Consider the following 25,720-nt stretch of genomic DNA (forward strand, 5'->3'; position numbering starts at 1 on the left):
CCAAGTTCTGTACTCTCATATTTCTCCAGTTTCTCTCCTATCTCCCTATCAGAGCTCATTTTGTCCATTTAGGGAAGGCAATAGCGTAGTGGTGTTGTCGCTGGACGAGTAATGCAGGGACCTGGGTTCAAATCCCACCACGGCAGAGGGTGAAATTTGAATTCAATAAAAATCTGGAATTAAAAGTTGAATGATGACCGTGAAACCATTGTCGATTGTTGGAAAAACCCATCTGGTTCAGTAATGCCCTTTAGGGAAGGAAATCTGTTATCCTTACTTGGTCTCTCCTCCAGACTCGCAGCAATGTGGTTGGCTTTTAAGTGGCCTCGCAAGCCACTCAGTTATCACCACCTCAAGGGCAACTAGGGATGGGCAATAAATGCGAGGACAGAATATATCTGCACTTGGAGCGACACAGATTAATCAGGGATATTCGGATTTGTTAAGGGAAGGTCGTGTTTGACAAATTTGATCGAATTTTTTGAGGAGGTAACCAGGAATGTTGATGAGGTTAATGCATTTGATGTGGTCTACATGGACTTTAACAAGGCTTTTGATAAAGTCCCTCATGGCAGACTGATCAAGAAAGTAAGAGACCATGGGATCCAATGCAAATTGGCACGTTAGATCCAAAATTGGCTGAGAGGCAGGACGCAGAGAGTGATGATAGAGGGATGTTTCTGTGACTGGAAGTCTGTTTCCAGTAGGTTTCTGCAGGACTCGGTGCTGGGGCCCTTGCTGTTTGTGGTGTACATAAATGATTTGGACTTAAATGTAGGGAGTATGATCAAGAAGTTTGCGGATGATATGAAAATTGGTAGGGCGGTAAATAGTGAGAAGGATAGCCGTAAACTGCAGGAGGACATCATTAGACTCGTCAGGTGGGCAGAGCAGTGGCAAATGGAATTCAATAACCAGGGAAGTGCTATAAAACTCCCCAGGAACTGATGTACCATGATGTACGGTAAGAGGTAGAAGGCTAAGAGGGGAATGAAGGAGAAATTTTTTCACCCAGATGGTGTTGGGAGTCTGGAACTCACTGCCTGAAAGGGTGGTTGAGTCAGAAACTCTCATAACATTTAAGTATTTAGATATTCACTTGCGTTGCCAGAGCTATGGACCAAGCGCTGGAAAATGTGATTCGTGTAGTCAGATCTTTGTTGACCAGCGAGGACACGATGGGCCAAATGGCGGCCTCCTGTGCTGTAAACGTCTATGAGTAAAAAATATTCCATAGAAACTAGAACTATCTGTTCTGAATTTCTATCTTATCTTATAGTGATGACGTTTGTAAACTCCCTTTACAGGATGTTAGAAGGAGCGGATTTACAGATGGGAAGCTCAAATCGAACATCATGGCCTGATCTGACAGTCACTCAATTCATCAAGACCTGAATATAATCAGTCTTTGAATGTGGAAGGAGAAAAGTCTGTCTGTTCTATCTGTGGGAAACAGCTTCAAGCATCAGTGTAGTTGGAAAATCACCGAAACACGCACACAGCTGAGTGAGGGTGTTCCAGCGCACTGACTGTGCAAAGAGTTTGAGCCAGTTACACAGCCTGAAAAGAAAATCACATCGTTCACAGAAGAGAGATACCGTGCACGTGTTCTGTGTGGATCAGGTTTCAACAGATCGTCCAAGCTGGAGCGACACAAAGACACTTACACCATGGAGAAACCCTGGAAACGCGGGGACTGCGGGAAGGATTCAGAACCCCGTCTGAGCTGGAAATTCATCAACGCAGTCACACCGGGGAGAGGCCATTGACCTGCTCCGAGTGTGGCAAAGGATTCACTGACTCATGGCACTTGCAGAGACATCGACGCACCCACACAAGGGAGACACCATTTACCTGCTCAGATTGTGGGAAGGGATTCACTCGGTCACAACACCTGCAGACACATGAACGCATTCACACTGGGGAGAGGCATTTTACCTGCTGTGTGTGTGGGAAGGGATTCACTCAGTCAGTTAACCTGCTGACACACCAGCGAACTCACACTGGGGAGAGGCCATTCACCTGCTCTGTGTGTGGGAAGGGATTCAGTAGGTTCGGTAATCTGTTGACACACCAGCGAGTTCACACTGAGGAGATGCTGTTCACCTGCTCTGACTGTGGGAAGGGATTCACTCAACCATCTAACCTGCTGAAACACCAGCAAGTTCATGAATGACTGTAGGAGTTGGATTCAGCTGTTTTCACTGCTGTTAATCACATCCAGGACTGAGGTGTGTAAGAAATGTGCCCCAGCTGCGCTCTCCCATGGTTCAGAGCTCCTGGACAGGAACAGAAGGCTCCTTTACAACTGGGTTTAGAGTCAGGAAGAGCAATGGTGAATGCTGGAAATGTGCTGTCAAATCAGAGATTGGTGTAAAACTGTGACCTGCTCCTGACTGAAAGTGAAACGGCAGGTTTAAGCTTCCAGACTAAGAAATGACTGTGGTAGTTATGGTACAAGGATTTAAAATGTTTGTGTGACTTTCCTGAGGCTACAAATATAAGGCAATGGCAACAACAACTAGCATTTATCTAGAACCTTTAACATAGTAAAACATCCCAAAGTACTTCACAGATGATCAAAAGCTTGGTCAAAGAGATGGATTTTAATAAGTGTATTAAAGGAGAAGAGGCAGTTTAGGGAGGGAATTCCAGAGCGTGGGACCGCAGGATCTGAAAGCATGGCCTCCAATGGTGGAGTGATGTAGGTGGGTGTGTGAGGAAGGGGTCAGAATGGGAAGAGCGCAGGGAGCTCAGAGGGTCATTTGGCTGGAGAAGGTTCCAGAGACTATCTGTCATGGAGAGAGTGGCTGCCTCCATGGAGCTTCAAGCACGGCTCTGAAATGGGTCCATGTAGGTCATGACCATGGCCGTGCATGAGATGTCTGCTGCCTTAAACAGGATGACAGACACTGTATCCGTGACCTGACAACACGTCACTGATTTCCACCAAGCTGGTCTGCAGCAGATTGGAAGGAATGATATGACTCTGGTCCATGAGAGGGATGATGGAGAAAGGAGACATGGAAGTGGGAACTCCAATCAAAGTCTTCCAGCCTCTCACCCATTAAGCACCCCCCAATCTCAAGCAGCACCTGACATGGCCCCAGCTCTTGACATGCAGACCCATCTCCTGCCCCGTCTCCCACCAGCTGAATCTGCCCCTGTACAGATACAGGTGGATCAGTCTTTGCCGGGATCCTGAGGGGCTCAGAAACCCGGAGGGTCGAGACCACAAGCCTCTCAGCAGTGAGAGCAGGGATGAAAGGAGCCTGTCTCTCCCTCTGCTGAAACCACACAGATGCACTGGGTAGAAGCAATAGGAAGGATCTGGGTGAGAAGTTGTAATTCACCAAGGGTATGCACATGGGGATTTGACAAAATATTAATTTCCATTTAAATAACAACACAGAAAATGTATTGATGGGAACCACTTCCAGCTCTTGTCTGTTTTTACATCCTGAGGACTAGCTCACCCTCTCACTGGATTCATGCTGTAAGATTATTAGGTTATTAACAAGATAATTCCAAGCTGTTCCAGTACAGCTTCAACATGGCATCTACCCAGCTCTGTGGAAAATTGCCCAGGTATGTCCTGTACACAAAAAGCAGGACAAATCCAACCCAGCCAATTACTGGCCCATCAGTCGACTCTCAATCATCAGTAAAGTGATGGAAGGGGTCATTGACAGTGCTATCAAGCGGCACTTGCTTAGTAATAACCTGCTCATTGACGTCCAGTTTAGGTTCCACCAGGGCCACTCAGCTCCTGACCTCACTACAGCCTTGGTTCAAACATGGACAAAAGAGCTGAAATCTAGAGGTGAAGTGAGAGTGACTGCCCTCGATATCAAGGCAGCATTTGACCGAGTGTGGTATCAAGGAGCCCGAGAAAAACTGGAGTTAATGGGAATCAGGGGAAAGCCCTCCACTGGTTGGAGTCATACCTAGCACAAAGGAAGATGGTTGTGGTTGTTGGAGGTCAATCATTGAGTTCCAGGACATCACTACAGGAGTTCCTCAGGGTAGTGTCCTAGGCCCAACCATCTTTAGCTGCTTCATCAGTGGTCTTCCTTCCATCATAAGATCAGAAGTAGGGATGTTCACAGTTGATTGCACAGTGGTTAGCAACATTCGCGACTCCTCAGATACTGAAGCAGTCCCTGTCCAAATGCAGCAAGACCTGGACAACATCCAGGCTTGGGGTGGCAAGTAACATTTGTGCCACACAAGTGCCAGGCAATGACCACCTCCAACATGAGAAAATCTAACTATCGCCCCCTTGACATTCAATGGCATCACAGTCACTGAATTCCCCCATTATCAACATTCGGGGAGTTATGATTGACCAGGAACTGAGCTGGACTAGCCAGTAAATACTGTGGCTACAAGAGCAGGTCAGAGGCTAGGAATCCTGTGGTAAGTAACTCGCCTCCTGACTCCCCAAAACCTGTGCACCATTTACAAGGCACAGGTCAGGAATGTGATGGAATACTCTCCACTTGCCTGGATGAGTGCAGCTCCCGCAACACTCAAGAAGCTCGACACCATCCAAATTGACACCCCATTGATTGGCACCCCGTCCACAAACATTCACTCCCTCCACCACCAACACACAGTGGCAGCAGTGTGTACCATTTACAAGATGCACTGCAGGAACTCACCAATATTCCTTAGACAGCACATTCCAAGCCCATGACCACTACCATCGAGGAGGACAAGGGCTGTGGACAACCTGGAAGTTCCCCTCGAAACCACTCATCATCCTGACTTGGAAATATATCGCTGTTCCTTCACTGTCACTAGGTGAAGGTCGTGGAACTCCCTCCCTAACAGCACTGTGTGTGTACCACACCACAGGGACTGCAGTAGTTAAAGAAGGCAACTCAGCACCACCTCCTCTATGGCAATTAGGAATGGGCAATAAATATCAGCCTATCCAGCAAGGCCCACCTCCCATGAATGAATTAAAAAATGTTAACATTTAACTTTTGATAATTAGAATCTAACATCTAACTTCATCTGAAACTCTCCTTTATAGAATAGTGCAGTGGGCAAAGGTAGGAAATAGGACATGGTATAGAAAAGATGCCAAGTTCGAGGGATCCTAGGAAGTTATGTCAAATTTTAAAAAGCTCAGTGCAAGTAAAGTTAAAAAATGCCTTGAAGCTGTTTATGTAAGTTAATACATGACATCAGTGAAATAAATGACAACAGGATTTAGCAGCTTTGAGATAAGTGGAAAACAGAACAATGAGGAATAAGCAGAACATTTTTACATGATTTAAGTGGTTAGTATTGTTTATGTGAACTTTGAAAACGATAAACTAATGTGACTCAGTGAAACTCGCATTGCGCACATGAACTGTGAATACGATAAACTAACATGACTCAGTGAAGCTAGTTTTGCTCACATGGATATGACCAGAAGCAGGGAGGGGTTGGTCAGATGGGATAAAAGAGACCCTCCGAGACAAGGCTGTTTGGGGGAGAGGAACCAGAATCAGAGGATAAAAACCCTGAGAGAGAGAGAGAGACAGAGGAAAAGCTCAAAGATCAGCACTGCGAGAAGTCCTTGATGCGCTCAACTGTCTGGTTCTCGACACGGGTGGTATAACCTGCATTAAACTGTAAAGCACTGCCTGGGTTTGTCACTGGAGTTTGCTTGAAATTCAATAAACTTGTCCTGACTTTTTTCTCAATGAAGTTGATTCCCAACTAAGCTCTGCTGCCAAGTCTGTTCCTGACTGAAAAGAGGAGGAAAACTTTCAAAATCATACCATGCTGAATGTCAGTCCGGGCTGGGAGCCATTGGTTGGATGTGCAATGGGTGGATGAGTGTGTGAAGGAATGTTCAGTGAACAGGGAGGGAGAGGGGGTGTTGGTGCTGCTGGTGGGAAGTGTTCATTCTGAAGGAGTCCCACCTGAAACAGTGACCATTCATTTATCACTTTGAAATGATTGAGCCGCTGTGTATTTCCTCATTTTGTTCTTTCAGTTTTCCAGGATTTATATATTTTTTATTTCTACTGAAACATATTCTTGTAACACTGAAATCCAGAGAGTTTGAAGTCTGTTAAAGTCAATCCCCACTGAGTACGCAGGAGGACTCAACTGGTCCGAACTTTTTATGGTATCAATAAACAAAGATCTTACAAGGTGTCCATATGGGGAATTGATTTTCTCTGAGACCAGGGGTGGCCAAACTATGTCCCAAAGTTCAGATTTGGGCCATGAGCCTGGGCTATCGGGCCCACATACATGGAGCACCATTACCAGATGTCCTTCATCCCCGGTTTTAATGTCCCCACCATTAGTGGCCATGCCTTCAGCTGCCTTGACCCTAAGCTCTGGAATTTCCTCCCTAAACCTCTCCACCTTTCTACTTCACTTTCCTCCTTTAAGACACTCTTTATAACTGACCTCTTTGACCAAGCTTTGGTCATCTGACCTAATATGTCCTTATGCTCCTGTGAAACTCTATGGGACATTTTATCATGTTAAAACCTCGATATAAATATAAGTTGTTGCATTTGTTGTTATAGTTCAGTCAGACCTGATCATTTTCTGAGTGAGTGAGTCTGTATCAATGTAACTCAGACAGACACAGCTTGTCGGAACAGATCTCGGGAGAAGGAAGCTCTGAACTGACCACTGGACTTCCTGTTCTGCACAATTGGGAAAATGTGAATGTTTCCAAATATTGAAAATTACTAATAAAGTCATTAAAGATGGTTTGTTGTTGTGAGCTGCATTATCTGGTAAAATTAGAGTGAAGGAGTGGGATTGATCCACAGCCTGAGTCACCAGCTTAAGGACAGGAGGAGAGGGAATCTGGAGAGGAGAAAAGAATAAGTAGGAGAATGGACACTGAATCTGGAACAATGAGAGGAGAGGAAGAGGAGTTTGTGGGACAGGGATTTATAGATTTGTGGGAATGAAAGGGAAAAATCTTTCATAGAAACTAGAATTATCTGCTGTGGATTTCTATCCTGTTTGGACAGTGATGGCTTTTGATGAGTATTTGCAGATGGGAAACGCAATCCAGAAATCTCGACAAGATCTTGAGGAATCACTGAATTCATGTATGATTAAAGCAAAATACTGTGAATACCGGAAATCTGAAATAAAAACAGAAAATGCTGGAAAAGCTCAGTAGGCCTGGCAGTATCTGTGGACAGAGAAACAGAGATAACGTTTTGAGTCGGTATGACACTTCTCCAGAGAATTCATGCATAATTGGCCTCTGGTTATGGAGGGATAAATGTTTGTCCTGTTTATGGGAAAGATTTAAATCATCACTGTGACTGGAAAATTGTTGAGACACACAAAATGTTTTCAGTTAATGTCGTTGTGTGGAGTATGTTAATGAGAAATAAGAGGATCTTTTGGGGACACCAGAAGTATCTGTGGGAGTGGGAAGGGAAGAGATTACCAGTGATTCTCTGACTCTGATCACATAGAGAAGAACAGAACCAGGAGAGAGCAGCCCCACCCAGCTGGATGACAGTGGAGAGGTGATGGAACAGAATGATGTGGTCAACCTTGTCAAAGGCTGCAGACAGGTCGAGAGGGAGAGTTTATCCTTGTCACAGCCACATCGGATGTTTTTTTTATTCATTCATGGGATGTGGGCTTCGCTGGCTGGGCCAGAATTTATTGCCCATCCCTAGTTGCCCTGGAGAAGGTGGTGGTGAGCTGCCTTCTTGAACCACTGCAGTCCATGTGGTGTAGGTACACCTGCAGTGCTGTTAGTGAGGGAATTCCAGGATTTTGACCCAGTGACAGTGAAGGAACGGTGATATATTTCCAAGTCAGGATGGTGAGTGACTTGGAGAAGTTTCAGGTGGTGGTGTTCCCATGTGTCTGCTGCCCTTGTCCTTCTCGGTGGTAGTAGTCGTGGGTTGGAAGGTGCTGTCTAAGGAGCCTTGGTGAATTCCTGCAGTGCATCTTGCCAATGGTACACACAGCTGCTATCGTACATCAGTGGGGGAGGGAGTGAATGTCTGTGGATGTGGTGCCAATCAAGTGGGCCGCTTTGTCCTGGATGGTGTCCAGCTTCTTGAGTGTTGTGGGAGCTGCACTCATCCAGGCAAGTGGGGAGTATTCCAACACACTCCTGACTTGTACTTGTAGATGGTGGACAGGCTTTGTGGAGTCAGGAGGTGAGTTCTTCATCATTTGTAAATTTGGTAAGAGCTGTTTCAGTACTGTGGCAGGGCAGAAATCTGATTGGAGGAGGAATCATGGATACAGATATGGGAGGCGAAAAAATGTTCTCGGACTTTGGAGAGGAAAGGGAGGTTGGAGATTGGGAAGTAATTTGCAAGGATGATGGGGTCGTGTGTTTGTTTTTTGAAGGAGTGAGAGACAGTGCCTGAAGAGAGAGAACTGTTAACAAACTCAGTTAATATGGGGAAGTTGATTGATCAACAGTTCAGTGGGAACAGGATCGATAGACCAGGTGGATCTCATGGACAGGATGAGACCTCAGAGGACATGAGAGGAGATTGTAGAGAAAGTAGAGAAAGATGAGAGTGCACGGCTGGGACAAGGGGGAACTTTAGAGGCAGTTTGGCCTTGTAGACTAGTGGAAGGGAGAGAATCAGCAGAGGCAGCTAATTGGATTGTCTCAATCTTGGTGATAGAGAAGATCCATGAGCTCCTCACACTTGTTGTTGGAGGTGAGGATGGAGGAGACAGGGGAGAGGCAGAGCCCTTCAAAAGGAACTAACTTATGTTAGAGATATTAAAAAGATTCAAAATACTGTGTTTAACACAAAACTGATTTATTTGACTTTTAGCCAGAATATTAGCCCCTATAACTGGACTGGAGAATATTAACATCAGTAAAAACAGACCCCAATGAACATCCTTCAATCCTGGTAATTATTTGTGAACTCGCTGGTGTCTTAGGAGACTGGATGAGGTGGTGAATCCCTTCCCACACTTGGGGCAGGTGAACGGCCTCTCCCCAGTGTGAACCCGCTGGTGTGTCAGCAGGTTGGATGATTGAGTGAATCCCTTCCCACACTCAGAGCAAGTGAATGGTCTCTCCCCAGTGTGAATTCGCTGGTGTACAATGAGTTGAGATGATCGCCTGAACCCAGTCCCACAGTGGGAGCATCTGTACGGTCTCTCGTCAGTGTGAACACGTTGATGGGACATCAGTTCCCCAAAACTTTTATAGCACTTCCCACAGTCTAGGCATCCAAAAGGTCTCTCTTCACTGTGAACTCTCTGGTGTGCCAGCAGGTGGGTTAAAATAGTGAATCCCTTCCCACACGTGGAGCAGGTGAATGGTCTTTCCCCAGTGTGAATGCGCCGATGCTTTTCCAGGTCAGACGGGCATCTGAATCCCTTCCCACAGTCCCCACATTTCCACGGCTTCTCCCTGTTGTGAATGCATTTATGTTCTGACAGACAAGACGATTGGCTGAAACCTCGTCCACACACAGAGCACATGTACAGTTTCTCTCCACTGCGGACGGTGCTTTCTCCTTCCATGTTCAAAATCCGATGATATCCAGGTTACGATAAATTGCGTGACTGCGTCAGATTCTGATGTGATGTTTGGTTTCCAGTTTCCCAACTGCAAATCCTCCCCTTCTAAACCCTGTGAAACTGATGTAGATCATAAAAAAGGGAGTGAGAGAGAACCCACAAAAACACAAAGGCAGGTTGTGAAATTGAGCTGAATCAATCTGGTAATTTGTGGGGCTGACAATAGGAAAGAGTGACCATGAAAAGCTGTTTCATGAAAGGTGAAGGAGCATTTAATGCATCTTCAAGTCAACCAGAACTTTGACAGAATCTGCCAAACCTTCAGCCTCCCCTACCGAGAAGGAGCAGGGTAGAGGGTGTATGTGAACACCATCACTTCCAAGTTCCCCTCCAACTTGCACACTCTCCTGACTTGTTGGACATCCAGTACTGGATGAGCAGAAATTTCCTCCATTGAAATATTGGAAAGAGGGAAGCCATTATCTTCAGTTCCTACTACAAAATCCACTCCCCAGACACCAGCTCCATCCCTCTTGCAGTTCTCTAAGGCTGAACTAGGCTGTTCACAATCTTGTTGTCATATTTCAGCCCAAGCTGAGTTTCTGACTACAAATCACTAAAACCACCCATTTCCACCTCAGTAACATCGCCCAGCTGTGCCCCTGCATCAGTTCATCTGCTGCTGAAACTCATCCATTCCTTTGTTCCCTCTAAACTGGACTATTCGAATGTGCAACTTTTTGGCCTCCCAGATGCAACTCCAGGGAAACTGGAGGTCACCCAAAACTCAGCTGCTCGTGTTCTTACTCGCAGCAAGTCTTGTTCACCATCACCCCTGTGCTCGCTGACCGACATTGTGGGGATCTCCAGCCCTACAACCCTCCAGAATTATCTGCGATCATCTAATCGTGACCCACCCCCGGCTCCAATTCCTCCCTTGCGTCCACAATCTCCTCCAGCCTCCTGAGCTGCCTGTTCCACCCTAGTCCGTCTCCACCAGCCGCACTGAGCATGCTCCTAGCACAGCCCGGCCCCCACGCTGGCACTCTGGGTGCCTGTTCTCATTGGTGGGGGATTTTCTGACACATGGAGCACTCTGGGTAAACCAGCTGCCATCAAGACCAATTAGTGGACAGGCAATTATTTTCCCAGTTGGTAAAATGGAAGATCCATGGATGAGGGGGATATTGGACAGGAAGCACAATGAGAGGTTCAGACACTTTATTAAATACTCACAGCAGAAGCACATTAATCTGATCGGAGATCACTTCCTCACGAGCAGCCAGCGGTGTGAAGCCTCCTGATATTCCGGTCCCTTTCCAGTCAGTATTTCCAGGAGCTGGGACACAGAAAAGAGGCTCAGTAAAATCCAGGATTTATTTGTTCAGTGCTTTACAATGGGTCTGGGCTCACATTTGAAGTTTGTGCAGCCTGTGATTCCCTGAGTTTATTAACACACCCCTTCCCGACCCTTTGGGCTCTCGATTGTTTTCCTAAGTCCTCCTGGTCCTGTGACTCCCTGGGTTTATTAACCCTCCCCCTCCAGACCCTTTGGGCTCTCTATTGTTGGGCTCTCTATTGTTTTTCAATGTCCTCCTGGCCTTGTTGTACCTGATCCAATAAAAACCCTCCTCACATCACACAGGGAACAGCTTTCGACATGTTCTGACCTTTCACCTCAATCTTATTCTGCTGAATGATCTCACTGACCGTTCCCTTTCTCTCGGTGAGTCCGTTCACCATCTCTTTTCTGGATTTCACTCCTTCTTGTTGTTCCAGGATTTCATCTCTCTGCCTTTTATTTCTTTTACTGAAGATTCCTGTCCATTGCTGCCTCACAGCCTCGTCCTGTTCCCACATATTCTCCATGTCTAAGTGCTTCCCAGCGGCCGTGCCAGCCGTGGCCCCTATTCCAGCCCAGTCACTGATCCCTCTCTTCCCTCCACCCTTTTTACTGGTGTCACTATCACAGGGACGATCGTGGTGTTTTCCCAAAACTGCCTTAACACCGGGGTCTTGGCTACTGGGTGGTCATAGTCCACCCATCTCTCTTCCTGCATTCTGACTTATGAAATCCCTGGATAATTCCCTTATCATCTGAACATCAAGGTCCTTGTAGATGGGATGACATAACCTTGGGGATGGGTGTGTGGTGTTCAGGAACTATTTTACATCTTGTATCATCATATAGGCTTTGTGAGTACGGGTGATGATTAAACCATTTGTGGGATCGATTTCTTATGGCAGGGCAGATTGAGGGGTAGTCAGTGAAGCATATGGGGTCTTGGGCATCAGATATAGAGGCACTGAGTACAAAAACAGGGAAGTGCACCAACAGAGAGTTGTCAGGATCTGGAACTCTCTCCCTGAAACGATGCTGGAACCTGATTCTGTGTGTAGACTCCGCCCACTCATCCTATCTACCCTGTCAGTTCCAATTAATATCCCGAAAACTTTGATCAAATCAGGTCTTAATCTTCTAAATTCCAGGGATTACAGCCCTCACAGTGAGGTGATGTATTTTAGCAGGAGGGATAGGGAGAGGGAAGATATAATTCATGGCGCAGCTCTAAAGAGTGTGCAGGGACAGAGGGACCTGGGTGTTCATGGCTTTGATCTCTGAAGGTGACAGAATGTATTACGAGAGTGGTTAGCACAGCAGATTGGATCTTGAGCTTCATAAGTGGTGGTTTTGAGAGCAAAAACAGGGAAGTTATGCTGAATTTTTATAAAGCTCTGGTTAGGCCACAATTTGAGAATTGCATCCAGTTCTGGTCACCTCACTTCAGGAAGGATGTGAAGGTCCTTGAGAAGGTGCAGAGGAGATTTACCAGAATGGTTCCTGCAAAGGAGGCTGAGGGGAGATTGATAGAGGTGTACAAGGTTGTGGCAGGTTTAGATAAGGTGGACAAAGAAAAGCTGTTCTCATCAGCTGATCATACAAGGACTCAAGGACAGAGATTTAAGGTTTTGGTTAAAAGGTATGGGATATGTGAGGAAGAATATTTTTACACAGTGAGTGGGAATGACCTGGAGCTTACTGCCTACGAAGGGGTGGAAATGGACATGATGAATGATTTCAAAAGGAAATTGGACAGAAGCATGAGGGAAATAAACTTGCAAGGATACAGGGATAGAGCAGGGGAAAGGGACTGATTGGATTGCTCTACATAGCTGGCATGGACTCAATGGGTCTAATGGCCTCCTCTGTGTCATAATGACTCTGTGACTCTTTTATGTAATCTCATTCTGTAACTTAACCCTTGGTGCTCAGATCACTCAGATAAATCTGTGCTACACTCCCTCTAAGGCCATTCTATCCTTCCTGGTGTTTGTTGCCCAGAACTGAACGCAGTTCTCCAGGACAAAAACAAAAATAAAAATACCTGGAAAAACTCAGCAGGACTGGCAGCATCTGCGGAGAGGAACACAGTTAACGTTTTGAGTCCGTATGACTCTTCAACAGAACTAAGGAAAAATAGAAGAGAGGTGAAATATAAGTTGGTTTAAGGGGTGGGAATGGGACAGGTAGAGCTGAATAGAGGGCCACTGATAGGTGGAGATTGCCAAAAGATGTCATAGACAAAAGGACAAAGAGGTGTTGACGGTGGTGATATTAGCTAAGAAATGTGCTAATAGGTGACATTAAGGGTAGAAAGCAGGACAAGCAAGGTACAGATAGCCCTAGTGGGGGTGGGGTGGGGGGAAGGGATCGAAATAGGCTAAAAAGTAGAGATAAAACAATGGATGGAAATACATTTAAAAATAATGGAAATAGGTGGGAAAAGGAAAATCTATATAAATTATTGGAAAAAAGGGGGATTGGAAAGGGGGTGGGGATGGAGGAGAGTGTTCATAATCTTAAGTTGTTGAACTCAATATTCAGTCTGGAAGGCTGTAAAGTGCCTAGTCGGAAGAAGAGGTGCTGTTCCTCCAGTTTGCGTTGAGCTTAACTGGAACAATGCAGCAGGCCAAGGACGGACATGTGGGCATGAGAGCAGGGTGGAGTGTTGAAATGGCAAGCGACAGGGAGGTCTGGGTCATGCTTACAGACAGACCGAAGGTGTTCCGCAAAGAGGTCACCCAGTCTGTGTTTGGTCTCTCCAATGTAGAGGAAACCGCATTGGGAGCAGCGAATGCACTAGACTAAATTGAGGTAAGTGCAAGTGAAATGCTGCTTCACTTGAAAGGAGTGCTTGGGCCCTTGGACGGTGAGGAGAGGGGAAGTAAAGGGGCAGGTGTTGCACCTTCTGCGGTTGCATGGGAAGGTGCCGTGGGAGGGGGTTGAGGTGTAGGGGGTGATGGAGGAGTGGACCAGGGTGTCACAGAGGGAACGATCCCTGCAGAATGCCGCCGGGGGGGTGAAGGGAAGATGTGTTTGGTGGTGGCATCATGCTGGAGTTGGCGGAAATGGCGGAGGATGATCCTTTGAATGAGGAGGCTGGTGGGGTGATAAGTGAGGACAAAGGGGACACTATCATGGTTCTGGGAGGGAGGAGAAGGCGTGAGGGTGGATGCGCGGGAGATGGGCCGGACACGGTTGAGGGCCCTTTCAACCACCATGGGTGGAAAACCTCGGTTAAGGAAGAAGGAAGACATGTCAGAGGAACTGTTTTTGAAAGTGGCATCATCAGAACAGATGCGACGGAGGCAAAGGAACTGAGAGAATAGGATGGAGTCCTTATAGGAAGCAGGGTGTCAGGAGCTGTAGTCAAGGTAGCTGTGGGAGTCGGTAGGCTTGTAATGGATATTGGTGGACAGTCTATCACCAGAAATTGAGACAGAGAGGTCAAGGAAGGGAAGGGAAGTGTCAGAGATCAACCATGTGAAAATGATAGAGGGGTGGAAATTGGAAGCAAAATTAATAAATTTTTCCAGGTCCAGACGAGAGCATGAAGCAGCAGCAAAGCAGTCATCGATGTACCAGAGAAAGAGTTGTGGGAGGGGGCCGGAGTAGGACTGGAACAAGGAATGTTCCACATACCCCATAAAGAGACAGGCATAACTGGGGCCCATGTGGGTACCCATAGCCACACCTTTTATTTGGAGGAAGAGAGAAGAGTTTAAGGAGAAATTGTTCAGTGAGGGAACAAGTTCAGCCAGATGGAGGAGAGTAGTGGTGGATGGGGATTGTTCGGGCCTCTGTTCGAGGGAGAAGTGGAGAGCCCTCAGACCATCCTGGTGGGGGATGGAGGTGTAGAGGGATTGGACGTCCATGGTGAAGAGGAGGCGGTTGGAGCCAGGGAACTGGAAATTGTTGATATGATGTAGGGTGTCAGAGGAATCGCGGATGTAGGTGGGAATGGACTGGACAAGGGGAGAGAGAATGCAGTCAAGATAGCAAGAAATGAGTTCCATGGGGCAGGAACAGGCTGACACGATCGGTCTGCTGGGACAGTCCTGTTTGTGGATTTTGGATAGGAGGTAGAAGCGGGCTGTCCGAGGTTGGGAAACTATGAGGTTGGAAGCTGTGGAAGGAAGATCTCCAGAGGAGATGAGGTCAGTAACAGTCCTGGAAACAATGGCTTGATGTTCAGTGGTGGGGTCATGGTCCAGGGGGAGGTAGGAGGAAGTGTCTGCGAGTTGACGCTGAGCCTCTGCGAGGTAGAGTTCAGTGCACCAGACAACAACAGCACCACCCTTGTCAGCAGGTTTGCTGACAACATCAGGGTTGGACATGAGAGAAGGAGTGCGGCAAGTTCAGAGAAAGACAGGTTAGAGTGGGTGAGAGGAGCAGAGAAATTGAGACGACTGATGTGTGCTCTGACCAGGGTTTGTGTGTCTCGGTGCTTTTCCAGTCACACTGATACCTGAAATCTTCTCCCACAGACAGTTGAGACAATCATTTTCCTTTCCACATTCAAAGGGCGATGATATTCAGGTCCTGATGAATCGGGTGAGTCTGTCAGATCTTGATGTGATGCTTGATTTGAGTTTCCCGTCTGTCAATCTTCCACTTCCAGTAACCTGTATGTTTATGGAAACCATCACTGTAATTCCAGGATAGAAATTGAAGAGAGAAACATTTCTCTTGGTTGGAATTTGCTGTGTGTAAATCCTCCCCTTCTAACCCCCTGTAAAAGGACTTTCCAAAGCCCACCCCTGTCAGTCCAGGATAGAAAATCACAACATTCTCTCCTCCTGCTGACAGGGACAGGGATGTCCGCGCATGCGCCCTGCTGCACATTGACCCCGCTCAAGATGGCGGCCGTTCAGCCGGACCTCTAACCCAAAGGAGTTCACGAGCTCTCGCGCCCCGTCCCGTGTAAATAGGATCGGTAGGTTTTTAGTCGGGATTTGAGGCCTCCACCGGGTGTTTATGAAGCCTCCCCGTCCACTCCGCTGGCTCTAATCCTCTCCACCCACCCACTGGCTCCATAACTCACCCTCACGCGATTGTTTCTCCCTTCTCCGCCTAACTCCAGGCACAACCCGCACTGCGCATGCCCCAGTCAGTGACCGCACTGCGCAGGCTCCGGTTACAGCCCAGCAATACACCTGCGCAGAAAGCGGCTGTGGTCTGGATAGGTCACATTCTTCTCCGCGGAGAATGCTGGGTAAACGCCCCGCCATTGAAAGACATCGCTGTTGAAAATCATGCTTTATTTCGTCTTCCGATTTAAATTGGAGCCATTAGGGCCAAGAGATAACTTATTAAAATCAAATCACACAACAACCAAACTGCACGGGCCCTCCACCATATTTCTGTCTTAATCCCTTTTCATACCCAGAGCAGATGAATGGCCTCTCCCTCGTGTGAACTCACTGGTGTGTCAGCAGGCTGGAGGACAGAGTGAATCCCCCCCACACTTGGAGCATTGTGAATGCGCTGGTGAGTCAGCAGATCTATTTTGCTTTTAAAGCTCTTCTCACAGTTGGAACATCTAAAAAGCCTTGTGTCAGAGTGAACATGTTGGTGTGAGGTGAGGTGGGTTAGTTGAGTGAATCCCTTCCCACACTAAGGGCAGATGAATGGCCCCTCCCCAGTATGAACTCGCTGGTGAGTCAGCAGATTAATTTTGCTTTTAAAGCTCCTCTCACAATTGGAACAGTTAAAAACTCTCTTATCTGAGTGAACACGTTGGTATGCAGTGAGGTGGGATAGTGGAGTGAATCCCTTCCCATATTCGGATGACCTCTCCCCAGTGTGACTGTGTCGATGAATTTCCATCACAGACGGAGTTCTGAATCCCCTCCCACAGTCCCAACATTTCCATGGTTTCTCTGTGGTGTGGTTTCCTTGTGTCTCCCCAGGTTGGATGACAAGATGAAGCCTTGTTCACACACAACAAACACGTGTACAGTTTACCCCTGCACCCCGACACTGTGAATTGGATGGTGTTTTTTCAGGCTGTGTAGCTGGTTCTCTTTCCACAGTCAGTTCACTGGAACACTCTCACTCGGGTGTGTGTGCCTCAGGATTTTTCAATCACACTTATTTTTAAGATCTTTTTCCACTGGCAGAACGTTGCTCCTTCCACATTTAAAGGCTGATGATATTCAGGTCCTGATGAACTGAGTGACCCTGTCAGATTTTGATGTGATGTTTGGTTTGAGGTTTCTGTCTGTAAATCATCCCTCACTGCTAGCCTGTAAAAGGAGCTTACAGTGTCAGTGTCACAATCAGTGCGGGATAAAATTCACCTGCTGTGGGTGTGGGAAGGGATTCACTCAGACATCCAACTGGATGAGACACCAACGCATTCACAAGTGACTGCAAGGACTGGCTTCTGCTATCATTGTTTCTGTTCATCACACCCAGGGCAGAACCATGTTCATCCTGAGAGTCAGTGCTTGTTTCTGATAGTAATAGCCTCTCTAACTTGGCTGGAGTTTAATATTCTGGGTAAATATGAAATCAATCAGCTTTGTTTTGAAACTATTGTTCTGGATTTTTGTCTTTCCCACCTGAGTGTTTAACATCACCTGGCTGGAGCTCCATACGGCAGGAACAGAACTTCAGCCTGGACACAGTCCAGGAGCACGATCACCATTCACATCTTGTCCCTGTTGGATAAAATCAAACACAGTATTTATTCTCCATCTGGTTATCTGACTTTTTCATTTTGTACAGTTTGCACTGATCTTCATGGTAACTCAGATATTGTGTTCCCTTCTCTCGTTTCCAATTCGCTAATATAAGATTTGCTTTTCCCAATCTATCCAGAACATCAAATGGACTTTCCCAATTAGCTTTCTAATCCCACCCCTTTTCACAATGCTTTTAACATAACTTCATCTCACATTGAATAATTAAAGTAATGGGTGGGGTGGTTCTCCCTGGAGGTGTTGAGACGGGCAGCACCATCTTCTCCACTGCCTTTAGCAGGGAGAATGCTGAGGTTTGTTGGAGGTTCTGGAGAAACTGGTCCAGAGCCTGTCGAGTAGCAATGAGGAGTGGGACCCCGGGAGGATTCACAATCTGGATTGGCCGACCTATCATGGGCCGTGACCAGGACTGAACAAGAGGGGAGTGAATGGTTAAGACACCAGGCAAGGCAGTGACCCAGTTATTGACCTTGACTAGATCATCAGCTCCATTCATGACAGATTTTTCAGTGTCATTTCTATAATTCTCGACGATCCCACTGGACTCTGGGTGGTAGGGGATGTGGAAATGTTATTGCACACCCATAAGATCACAGAGCTTCTGCATTACTTCTGCTGTGAAATGCAAACCATTATCATTCTTTATCCTTTTCAGAAAGTCCTATCTGGTAAAGATCTGTTTCCAGAAGATTTTAGCTGTAGTGACTGCATCATTTTTACAGAAAGGGAATCCTTCAATCCACTAGGTAAACATTCCATTAGCTACGAGGATATACTGGTCTCATCCTTTTACTGTGGGTAGTGGGCCTGTATCATAAATCTGCAATGTTCCTCAGGGCCATCATTCAGATAGGATATGGCCATTGGGACCTTTCATTTTGCAGGGCCGGATTAATTTGGACAGAGTTGAGAAACACAGGTCTGGGTGCATGCTCAGCCACCAATCGTAAATAGCTCTGAAAGGACAACCTTGGGGGAGGATCATATGGCAGGAACAGAACTTCACCCTGGACACAGTCCAGGAGCACGAGCACCATTCACATCGTGTTCCAGTTGGATAAAATCAAACACAGTATTTATTCTCCAAGGGCTCTAAAGGGAAACATGCTCCCTATCTGATCCCTGAACAAAACTAATTATTTTCTGAGACCCTATTCAAATTGAGGCCACCCTTGTGATAGAAAACCTAATCATGTAGGATGGGTGAGTCCTTATTAGCTGCGAGGGATGAAGGAAAGTCTTTCCTATGGTGTACAGCCTCTTCTCCTGCTCCTACTTTCTATGTTTCTATCGTTCAAAGAGCCAGCACAGGCATGGTGGACAGAATGGTTTCCATCTGTGCTGTATCATTCTATAAAACGGCGAATATTCAGTATCAGGAGATAGCGAGGGAAAGCTAGAGCAACCAGTGACTGTAGGATTGAAGCCAGGCAAAGTGAGAACCTTCAGAGGTGATAGAGAGAGCGAAACCAATGGGAAACGTTCTAAAATCTCAGGGCGTTTCCACAGGAGAGCAGATGTTTAAATCACTTTTAGAAATGGAACATAGCAGCGCACAGATTCAAGGGATTTTTTAAATTAATTTATCTCAATTGCGCAACAAAATGATTTTCTTTTCTGTGTTTGGATATTACAAAGGCTATTACCCAGGATTCCCTGCGGGTGTGAATGTGCTCTATTCTCTCTGCAGGAGGCTAATACGCAGGCGCAGCGCTGACTCATCTGGAGCATGCGCAGTCTCACTTTGCTCGGAGCCGTGCGAATGCGGGAGGATTTTGGCGATGGGCGAGTGCGGGTGGAAGGAACACAGCCTGGAAGTGAGGGTGGGGAGGGAGATGTAAGGAAGTGCAAAACCCGATGTAGGTATCAAGCCCCAAATAAAATCTTGCTGGTCCCGAGTCTACAGCTCCGAGGCGTTTCTCCGCGAACATCTTGCTTCAGCGGCAGCAGTGCGCATGCGGGATCATATTAGTGACGTAACGGGGCGGGATCATATTAGTGACGTAACGGGGCTTCAGGGTCCCAGTGCCCAGGAGAGAAAATCATTCCCTCGTTGATTTTACGCCCACTTTGTGCACAAGAGCTAATGACAGGCCCAGATTAGAGGATGGGCAATATGCTGCAGGATGCATGGGTGGATGTCTGAAGAAAAATGAGAGCATCAGAATTAGGAGCACCCATTCGGCCCATCAAGGTTGCTTCCCCTCTTAGTAATGTCATGGCTGTTTAGCCTTGAATATGTTCAATGACCAGCCTCCACTGCTCACTGGGGAAGAGAATTCAAAAGACTGACAATCCTCAGAGGGAAGGAATTTCTCCTCCTCAGTGTTAAATGGGAGATCCTTTGTTTTTAAACTGTGGCCCCTGATTCTAGATCCTTCTGTGAGGGAAAACATCTTCTCAGTGTCTATCCTGTCAAGCTACCTCGGAATCTTGCATGCTTCAATAAGATCACCTCTCATTCTTTTAAACTCCAATGAGTATAGGCACAACCTGCTCAACTTTCCCTCAGAAGATAAATATCCTCATTCCAAACCTTCTCAGAATTGCTTCCAATGCACCTATGCCCTTGTTTAAGTAATCCTGGGCAAGAGAGGGGTCCCTTGAATTGTTGTGAATTTCTATCCTAGACTGACAGTGATGGATTTTGGACACTCCTTTTCCAGCGGGTTAGAAGGGGAGGATTTACACACAGCAAACTCAAACCAAGAGAAATGTTTGTCTCTTCTGATTTTCTAACCTCGACTGTTGCTTATATCTTTTGTAATCTCCCTTTACAGGGAGTTAGAAGATTTCAAAACTGCCAGATTTTTCTCTGACTCCGGTGCTTCTGATATCTTTCCAGCTGCAGACTCCAGCAGGATATTTTAATATTGAAAACTGAAATTGTTTCAGAGGTGTGTATTATTGAACATTCATTGACAATTTAGAACTTTTAGTGCTGTGCTGTGGTTACATTGCTCTGGAGCTGGTGTGGCTCCTTTTCTGTGGATCTGAATCCATGCCCATCTATCCTTCTGTTTCACCTCTACTGTCCTCAATCCCTGCCATTGTGTAATTTCCTCTGCCTTGAGCAATGGATATCTTTTAACCATGTTTGGTGCTTTACTGCTATTCCTACCAGCTGTGTCTAAATGAGGTTTCCACTGCTGCTCATCCCCTGTCTATTCACTGCTGATTTACCAGTTTTATCTTCCCATGGTCAGGAATTGTTTTTCCTGCATTAGAGATCATTTATCTTCTTCTGAGCTTAAATTGACCATCAAATTCTGCTCCAGTTTTATTCCCCTTAATTCATTCTGCACATCCTGAAACATTAACTCTCTTTGCCTTCCTTTAGTTACTGCCTACTCTTATGAGTATTTCCAGCACTTGCTCATCATTTTTGAGATTTCCAGCAACTGCATTATTTTGTTTTTGTTTGATTGTAGGTGTTGCTCACAGAATCGAGTCTAGAAACAGAGATGAACTAATTAGGAACTGAATTGTATTGGGGTGAGTGTTTGTTCCAGAGCTTGGCCTCTGGCCTCCAGTGTTGATCTTTTTTCATGCAGTCCAAGAATGATTACAAAACAGAAGGAGGCCATTTCACCCATTGTGCTGGCTCTTTGCAAGAGCAAATCAACCAGTCCCACTCCCCTGCCCTTTCTTCGCAGCCCAACTTTTTCTCTCCAGGTGCTTATCCAATTTTCTTTTCAAAGCCTTTGTTGCATCAGTTTGAGCTGTTGCAGAGATAGAGGAGAAGAGATACCTGGGTTTGACCCTGAGGACAATGGAACCCAGTCAGGCCCAGAAAATTCCAATGTGAAATTGTCAAAGGAGGTAGTTTCTAGGGAAATCGGGTTATTGAACAGACACTGTACAACATAAAAACGTATTGTTTTAGAAACAAATATTTCCATGGATGTTTTTAACCTGCTTTGCAAATATATATATTTTAAAAGTTTAAATGGGATTTTGGTGTCATTTGGTGTCATTAACAAGACCAGCAGCAGATATTACCCATCCCCAGTTACCTGTGGAGGAGATGATGTTTGACCTTCTTGAACCGCTGCAGTCTGTGTGGTGAAGGTGCTGCCATAATGCTGTTAGGTCAGGAGTTACAGGTGATTCACCCAGTAATGATGAAGGAACAGTGATAAATGTCCAAATCAGCAACAACAAACTGTATTTCTATCGCATCTTTAACAAAATAAAATTTCCAAGGCATTTCACAGAAATGTTAGAAAGCAACATTTGACATCGAACCACATAAGTGGATATTAGGGCAGGTGGCGAAAGGTTGGGTTAAATAGGTTTTAAGGAGTGTCTTAAAGTAGAAAATTGAGATGGAGAGGCAGGGAGGTTTTTGGAGGAAATTCCAGAGCTCATGGCCTTGGAATCTGAAGGTGCAACCACCAAAGTGGCACAGTTAAAATCAAGAATGCTCAGGGGGTGGGAATTAGATGAATGCAGATATTGTGGAGGGTTGTGAGACTGGAGCAGATTACAGAGATAGGGAGGGGCCATGAAGGAAATTGAAAATAAGGATGAGAATTTGAGCATTTAGGTTCTTCTTAACCGGAAACCTTTGTAGGTCATCAAGCACAATGGCGATGGGTGAACAAGACTTGGTGCGAGTATGGAAGTGGAAAGCAGAGTTTTGGATGGTGGAGTTGAATCTGGGAGCCCAGCTGGGAGTCCATTAGAATAGTTAAGTCTAGAGGTGACAGAGGAATGGTTGAGAGTTTCAGCAGCAGGTGAGCTGAGACTAGGATGGAGCCGGGTGATGTTACTGAGGTGGAAATAGGCAGTCTGTCTGATGATGTGGATGCGTGTTGCAAGCTCATCTTGGGGTGAAATATTACACTGAAGTTTTGAACAGTCTGGTTCAGCTTCAGACAGTTGCCAGTGAGAAGGATGGAGTCAGTGGCTGGGAAATGGAGTTTGTAGCTCAGTCCATAGCACCCTCGCCTTTGAATCAGAGGGTTGTGGGTTCATGTCCCACTCCTGGAAAACCAAGAATTGTGATTGTACTCGAAAGAAGTTGCAATCTGTGACTGTTGGTAACTCGAAAGAGTTTCCCAGTATTTATATGCAAGAAATTTCTGTTCATCCAATACTGGATATCAGACAAGTCAGGATAGTGTGTGACTTGGAGGTGATGGTATGCACATACATATGCTTCCCTGGTCCTTCTAGGTGGTGGGAAGTTAGTGGTTTGGGAGATTTTGTTAGAGTTATGGTCAAACTGTAGGTATATAAAATCCCTCTCCTTCACCCACTGTCTTTATCACCTCTCTCTGTCTCTCCTACCATGGAGGCCAGAGTCTTGCATAGGCCCAGTCTAGTTGGAAAGTTCACTTCCCTGAAGGACATCAGTGAACCAGTTAGGTTTTTATGACAATCCAGCAGTTTTCATGGTCACTTTTTCCTAGTGCCGGCCCCACAAATTACTAGATTCATTCCGCTCAATTTCACAATCTGCCTTTGTGTTTTAGTGGGTTCTCTCTCACTCTCTTTTCTCTGTTTTAAATTAAATTTACAGGGTATTAGAAGGAGAGGATTCAGTCAGGAAACTGAAACCAAATATCACTTCAGAATCTGATGGAGTCGCCCAATTTATTGTAACCTGAATATCGTTGGATTTTGAACATGGAAGGAAAAAGCTCAGTTTGCAGCAGAGAGAAACAGTACACGTGCTCTGTGTGTGGACGAGGCTTCAGCAGATCATCTGACCTGTTGAGACATAAATGCAGCCAGAATGGGGAGAAAGAGTGGAAATGTGGGGACTGTGGGAAGGGATTCAATCACCCATCTGAACTGAAAACTCGTCTGCACAGTCACACCGGGGAGAGGCCATTCATCTGCTCCGAATGCGGGAAAGGAGACACTCATTCATGTAACCTGTTGACATACCAAAGAGTTCTCACTGATGGGAGACTATTCAGGTGCTCTCACTGTGGGACTGGTTTCAGGCATTTATTTGACCTCAGTGCACACCAGCGAACTCACACTGGGGAGAAGCCATTTATCTGCTCCGAGCGTGGAAAGGGATTCACTTGTTCATCCCACCTGCTGACACACCAGCGAGTTCACACTGGGGAGAGGCCGTTCACCTGCCTTGAGTGTGGAAAGGGATTCATTAATTCATCCAGCCTGATGGCACATTAAAGAGTTCACACCGACAAGAGACCTTTTAAATGCTTAGACTGTGGGAAGTGCTATAAAAGCTCTCAGGAGCTGATGTTCCATCAACGTGTTCATACTGATGAGAGACCGTTCAGGTGCTTTCATTGTGGAACTAGGTTCAGGCAATCATCTCAACTCAGTGTACACCAGCGCACTCATACAGGGGAAAGACCGTTCACCTGCTCTGAATGTGGGAAGGGATTCAGTCAGTCATCCACACTGCTGAGACACCAGCGAGTTCACACTAGGGAGAGTCCGTTCACCTGCTTCGAGTGTGGGAAGGGATTCACTCAGTCATCCAACCTGCTGACGCACCAGCGAGTTCACACTGGGGAGAGGCCATTCACTTGCTTTGAGTGTGGGAAGGAATTCACTCAGTCATCCCACTTGTTGACGCACCAGCGACTTCACACTGGGGAGAAACCATTCATTTGCTCCAAGTGTGGGAAGGGATTCACTCAGATGTCCCACCTTCTGAAACACCAGCGAGTTCACAAGTGATTGGATTTTGCTGCTAATCACATTCAGGACTGAACCATGTTCATTGTGGTCTGTGTCTGCTGATATTGAAGATAAAAGTAAAATAAATCATCTTTGTGTTAAATACAGTGTGCTAAGTCTTCTTAATATCTCAAACGTAAGTTAGTTACTTTTGAAGGGCTCTCCCTCTCCCCATCTCCTCTATCTTCATCTTCAACAACAAACGTGAGGAGCTCATGGAGCTTCTTTGTCACTAAGATTGAGACAATCCAATCAGCTGCCTCTGCTGCTTCCCTCCCATCCACTAGCCCACCGGGACAAACTGTCTCTAAAGTTCCCTCATATCTGAGCCCTGAACTCACATCTTTTTCCAGTTTTGCTCCTGTCTCCTGTTATGGCCTCTCAGAGCTCATCTTGTCCCTGACCTTTTACTTCTTTGGCCCTATTCTCACTAAGCTGCTGATTATTCATCTTCCCCACATTAGCTGATACTGTTAGCAGTTCTCTCTCTCTTTTGGTACTGTTTCTCTCACCTTTAAATCCACTGACATCGCCCATCCTAAAAATCAACCTTTGACCCCCATCATCTTTGCAAACTACCACTCCATCTCAACCGTCCTTTCCTCTCCAAAGTTCCTGCTCTTGGTGTCCCTCAAGGATCTATCCTTGGTCCCTCCTATTTCTTATCTACAAGCTGCCACTAGGTGACACCATCCAAAAGCACCGTGTTAGTTTTCACATGTACACTGACAATGCCCAGCTCTACCTCAGCACCATCCCTCTCCATTCCGCTACTGTAGCTAAATTATCAATCTGCTTATCCGACACCCAGTACTGGATGAGCAGAAATTTCCTTCGGTTAAAAATTGGGAAGACCAAAACCATTCGGTCACCACTATAAATACTGTTCCTTAATTACTGAGTCCATCCCGCTCCCTGGGAACTGTCTGAGGTTGAACCACACTGTTCACAATCTTGGTTCAGATTTGACCCCAAGATGAGCTTCTGACCACATATCCACACCATCACTAATACCAGATAGTTCAATCTCCATAATGCTACCTGTCTTCACCCCACCTCATTTACTTGCTGCTGCAACTGTTAGGAAGTAGAGGTAGTTTAAGTAAGATATATTTGTATTTGTGGATGTTAGGAATGAGTTTTAGCTTTATGTTTAAATTTGTTTTGTATTTCTGTATTTGTGTGTTAAGAAAGGGGGAGCTAGAGTTTCAGTTTCACTTTAAAAGATGCCTGCATTTCAATTAGGTTTCATAGCTCTTGAAGGGGAGCCAAACACAAGGTAGAAAAAATCTGCTGTTGTCTGCCAAAAGGAGGCCCACATAGAGAGACACAGAGAGACCGAAAGCAGTTTGAATTCAGTTGAAGCCAGGTGCCAGGAGCAGCTGGACACAGGAGTGGGAACTGCAGGAGCAAGTTCCAAAAACTGAAGAAGAAAATCAGCAAAACCAAGCAGTGGAACTGGAAAGGTACCAGAGGGCAGTTAAGTCAAGAACAA

General features: G+C 46.0%; 2 protein-coding genes and 1 pseudogene across 4 annotated transcripts in view; 2 read left to right on the forward strand and 1 right to left on the reverse strand.

The window, feature by feature from the left end:
* Window positions 1-25,720, forward strand: part of LOC144673274 (uncharacterized) — a 159,666-nt pseudogene that overhangs the window by 2,291 nt on the left and 131,655 nt on the right. The window contains exon 3 of the transcript XR_013574279.1: window positions 1,542-2,355. The product of XR_013574279.1 is annotated as an uncharacterized LOC144673274 (transcript). The remainder of the gene's footprint in view (window positions 1-1,541; window positions 2,356-25,720) is intronic.
* Window positions 8,782-16,210, reverse strand: LOC144673282 (uncharacterized). 2 transcript variants are annotated; one of them, XM_078535199.1, is made up of 3 exons: window positions 15,891-16,210; window positions 15,273-15,471; window positions 8,782-9,616 (listed from the first exon to the last, which is right to left on the reverse strand). In XM_078535199.1, the coding sequence occupies exon 3, from the start codon at window positions 9,505-9,507 to the stop codon at window positions 8,890-8,892; it is 618 nt and encodes a 205-aa protein (XP_078391325.1). In that variant the 5' UTR covers window positions 9,508-9,616; window positions 15,273-15,471; window positions 15,891-16,210; the 3' UTR covers window positions 8,782-8,889. The 2 variants fall into 2 exon arrangements, with proteins under 2 accessions (XP_078391325.1, XP_078391324.1); XM_078535198.1 differs by lacking the exons at window positions 15,273-15,471; window positions 15,891-16,210 and adding an exon at window positions 10,741-10,848.
* LOC144673277 (uncharacterized) overlaps window positions 18,215-25,720 on the forward strand; it is a 28,462-nt gene continuing 20,956 nt past the window's right edge. The window contains 3 exon segments of the mRNA XM_078535191.1: window positions 18,215-18,299; window positions 20,334-20,450; window positions 23,081-24,221. Of these exon segments, the coding sequence (XP_078391317.1) occupies window positions 23,188-24,221 (1,034 nt within the window). The 5' untranslated portion in view covers window positions 18,215-18,299; window positions 20,334-20,450; window positions 23,081-23,187.

Source organism: Cetorhinus maximus, unplaced genomic scaffold (genome assembly GCF_964194155.1).
Source record: "Cetorhinus maximus unplaced genomic scaffold, sCetMax3.hap1.1 HAP1_SCAFFOLD_323, whole genome shotgun sequence".
Lineage (NCBI taxonomy): Eukaryota > Metazoa > Chordata > Chondrichthyes > Lamniformes > Cetorhinidae > Cetorhinus > Cetorhinus maximus.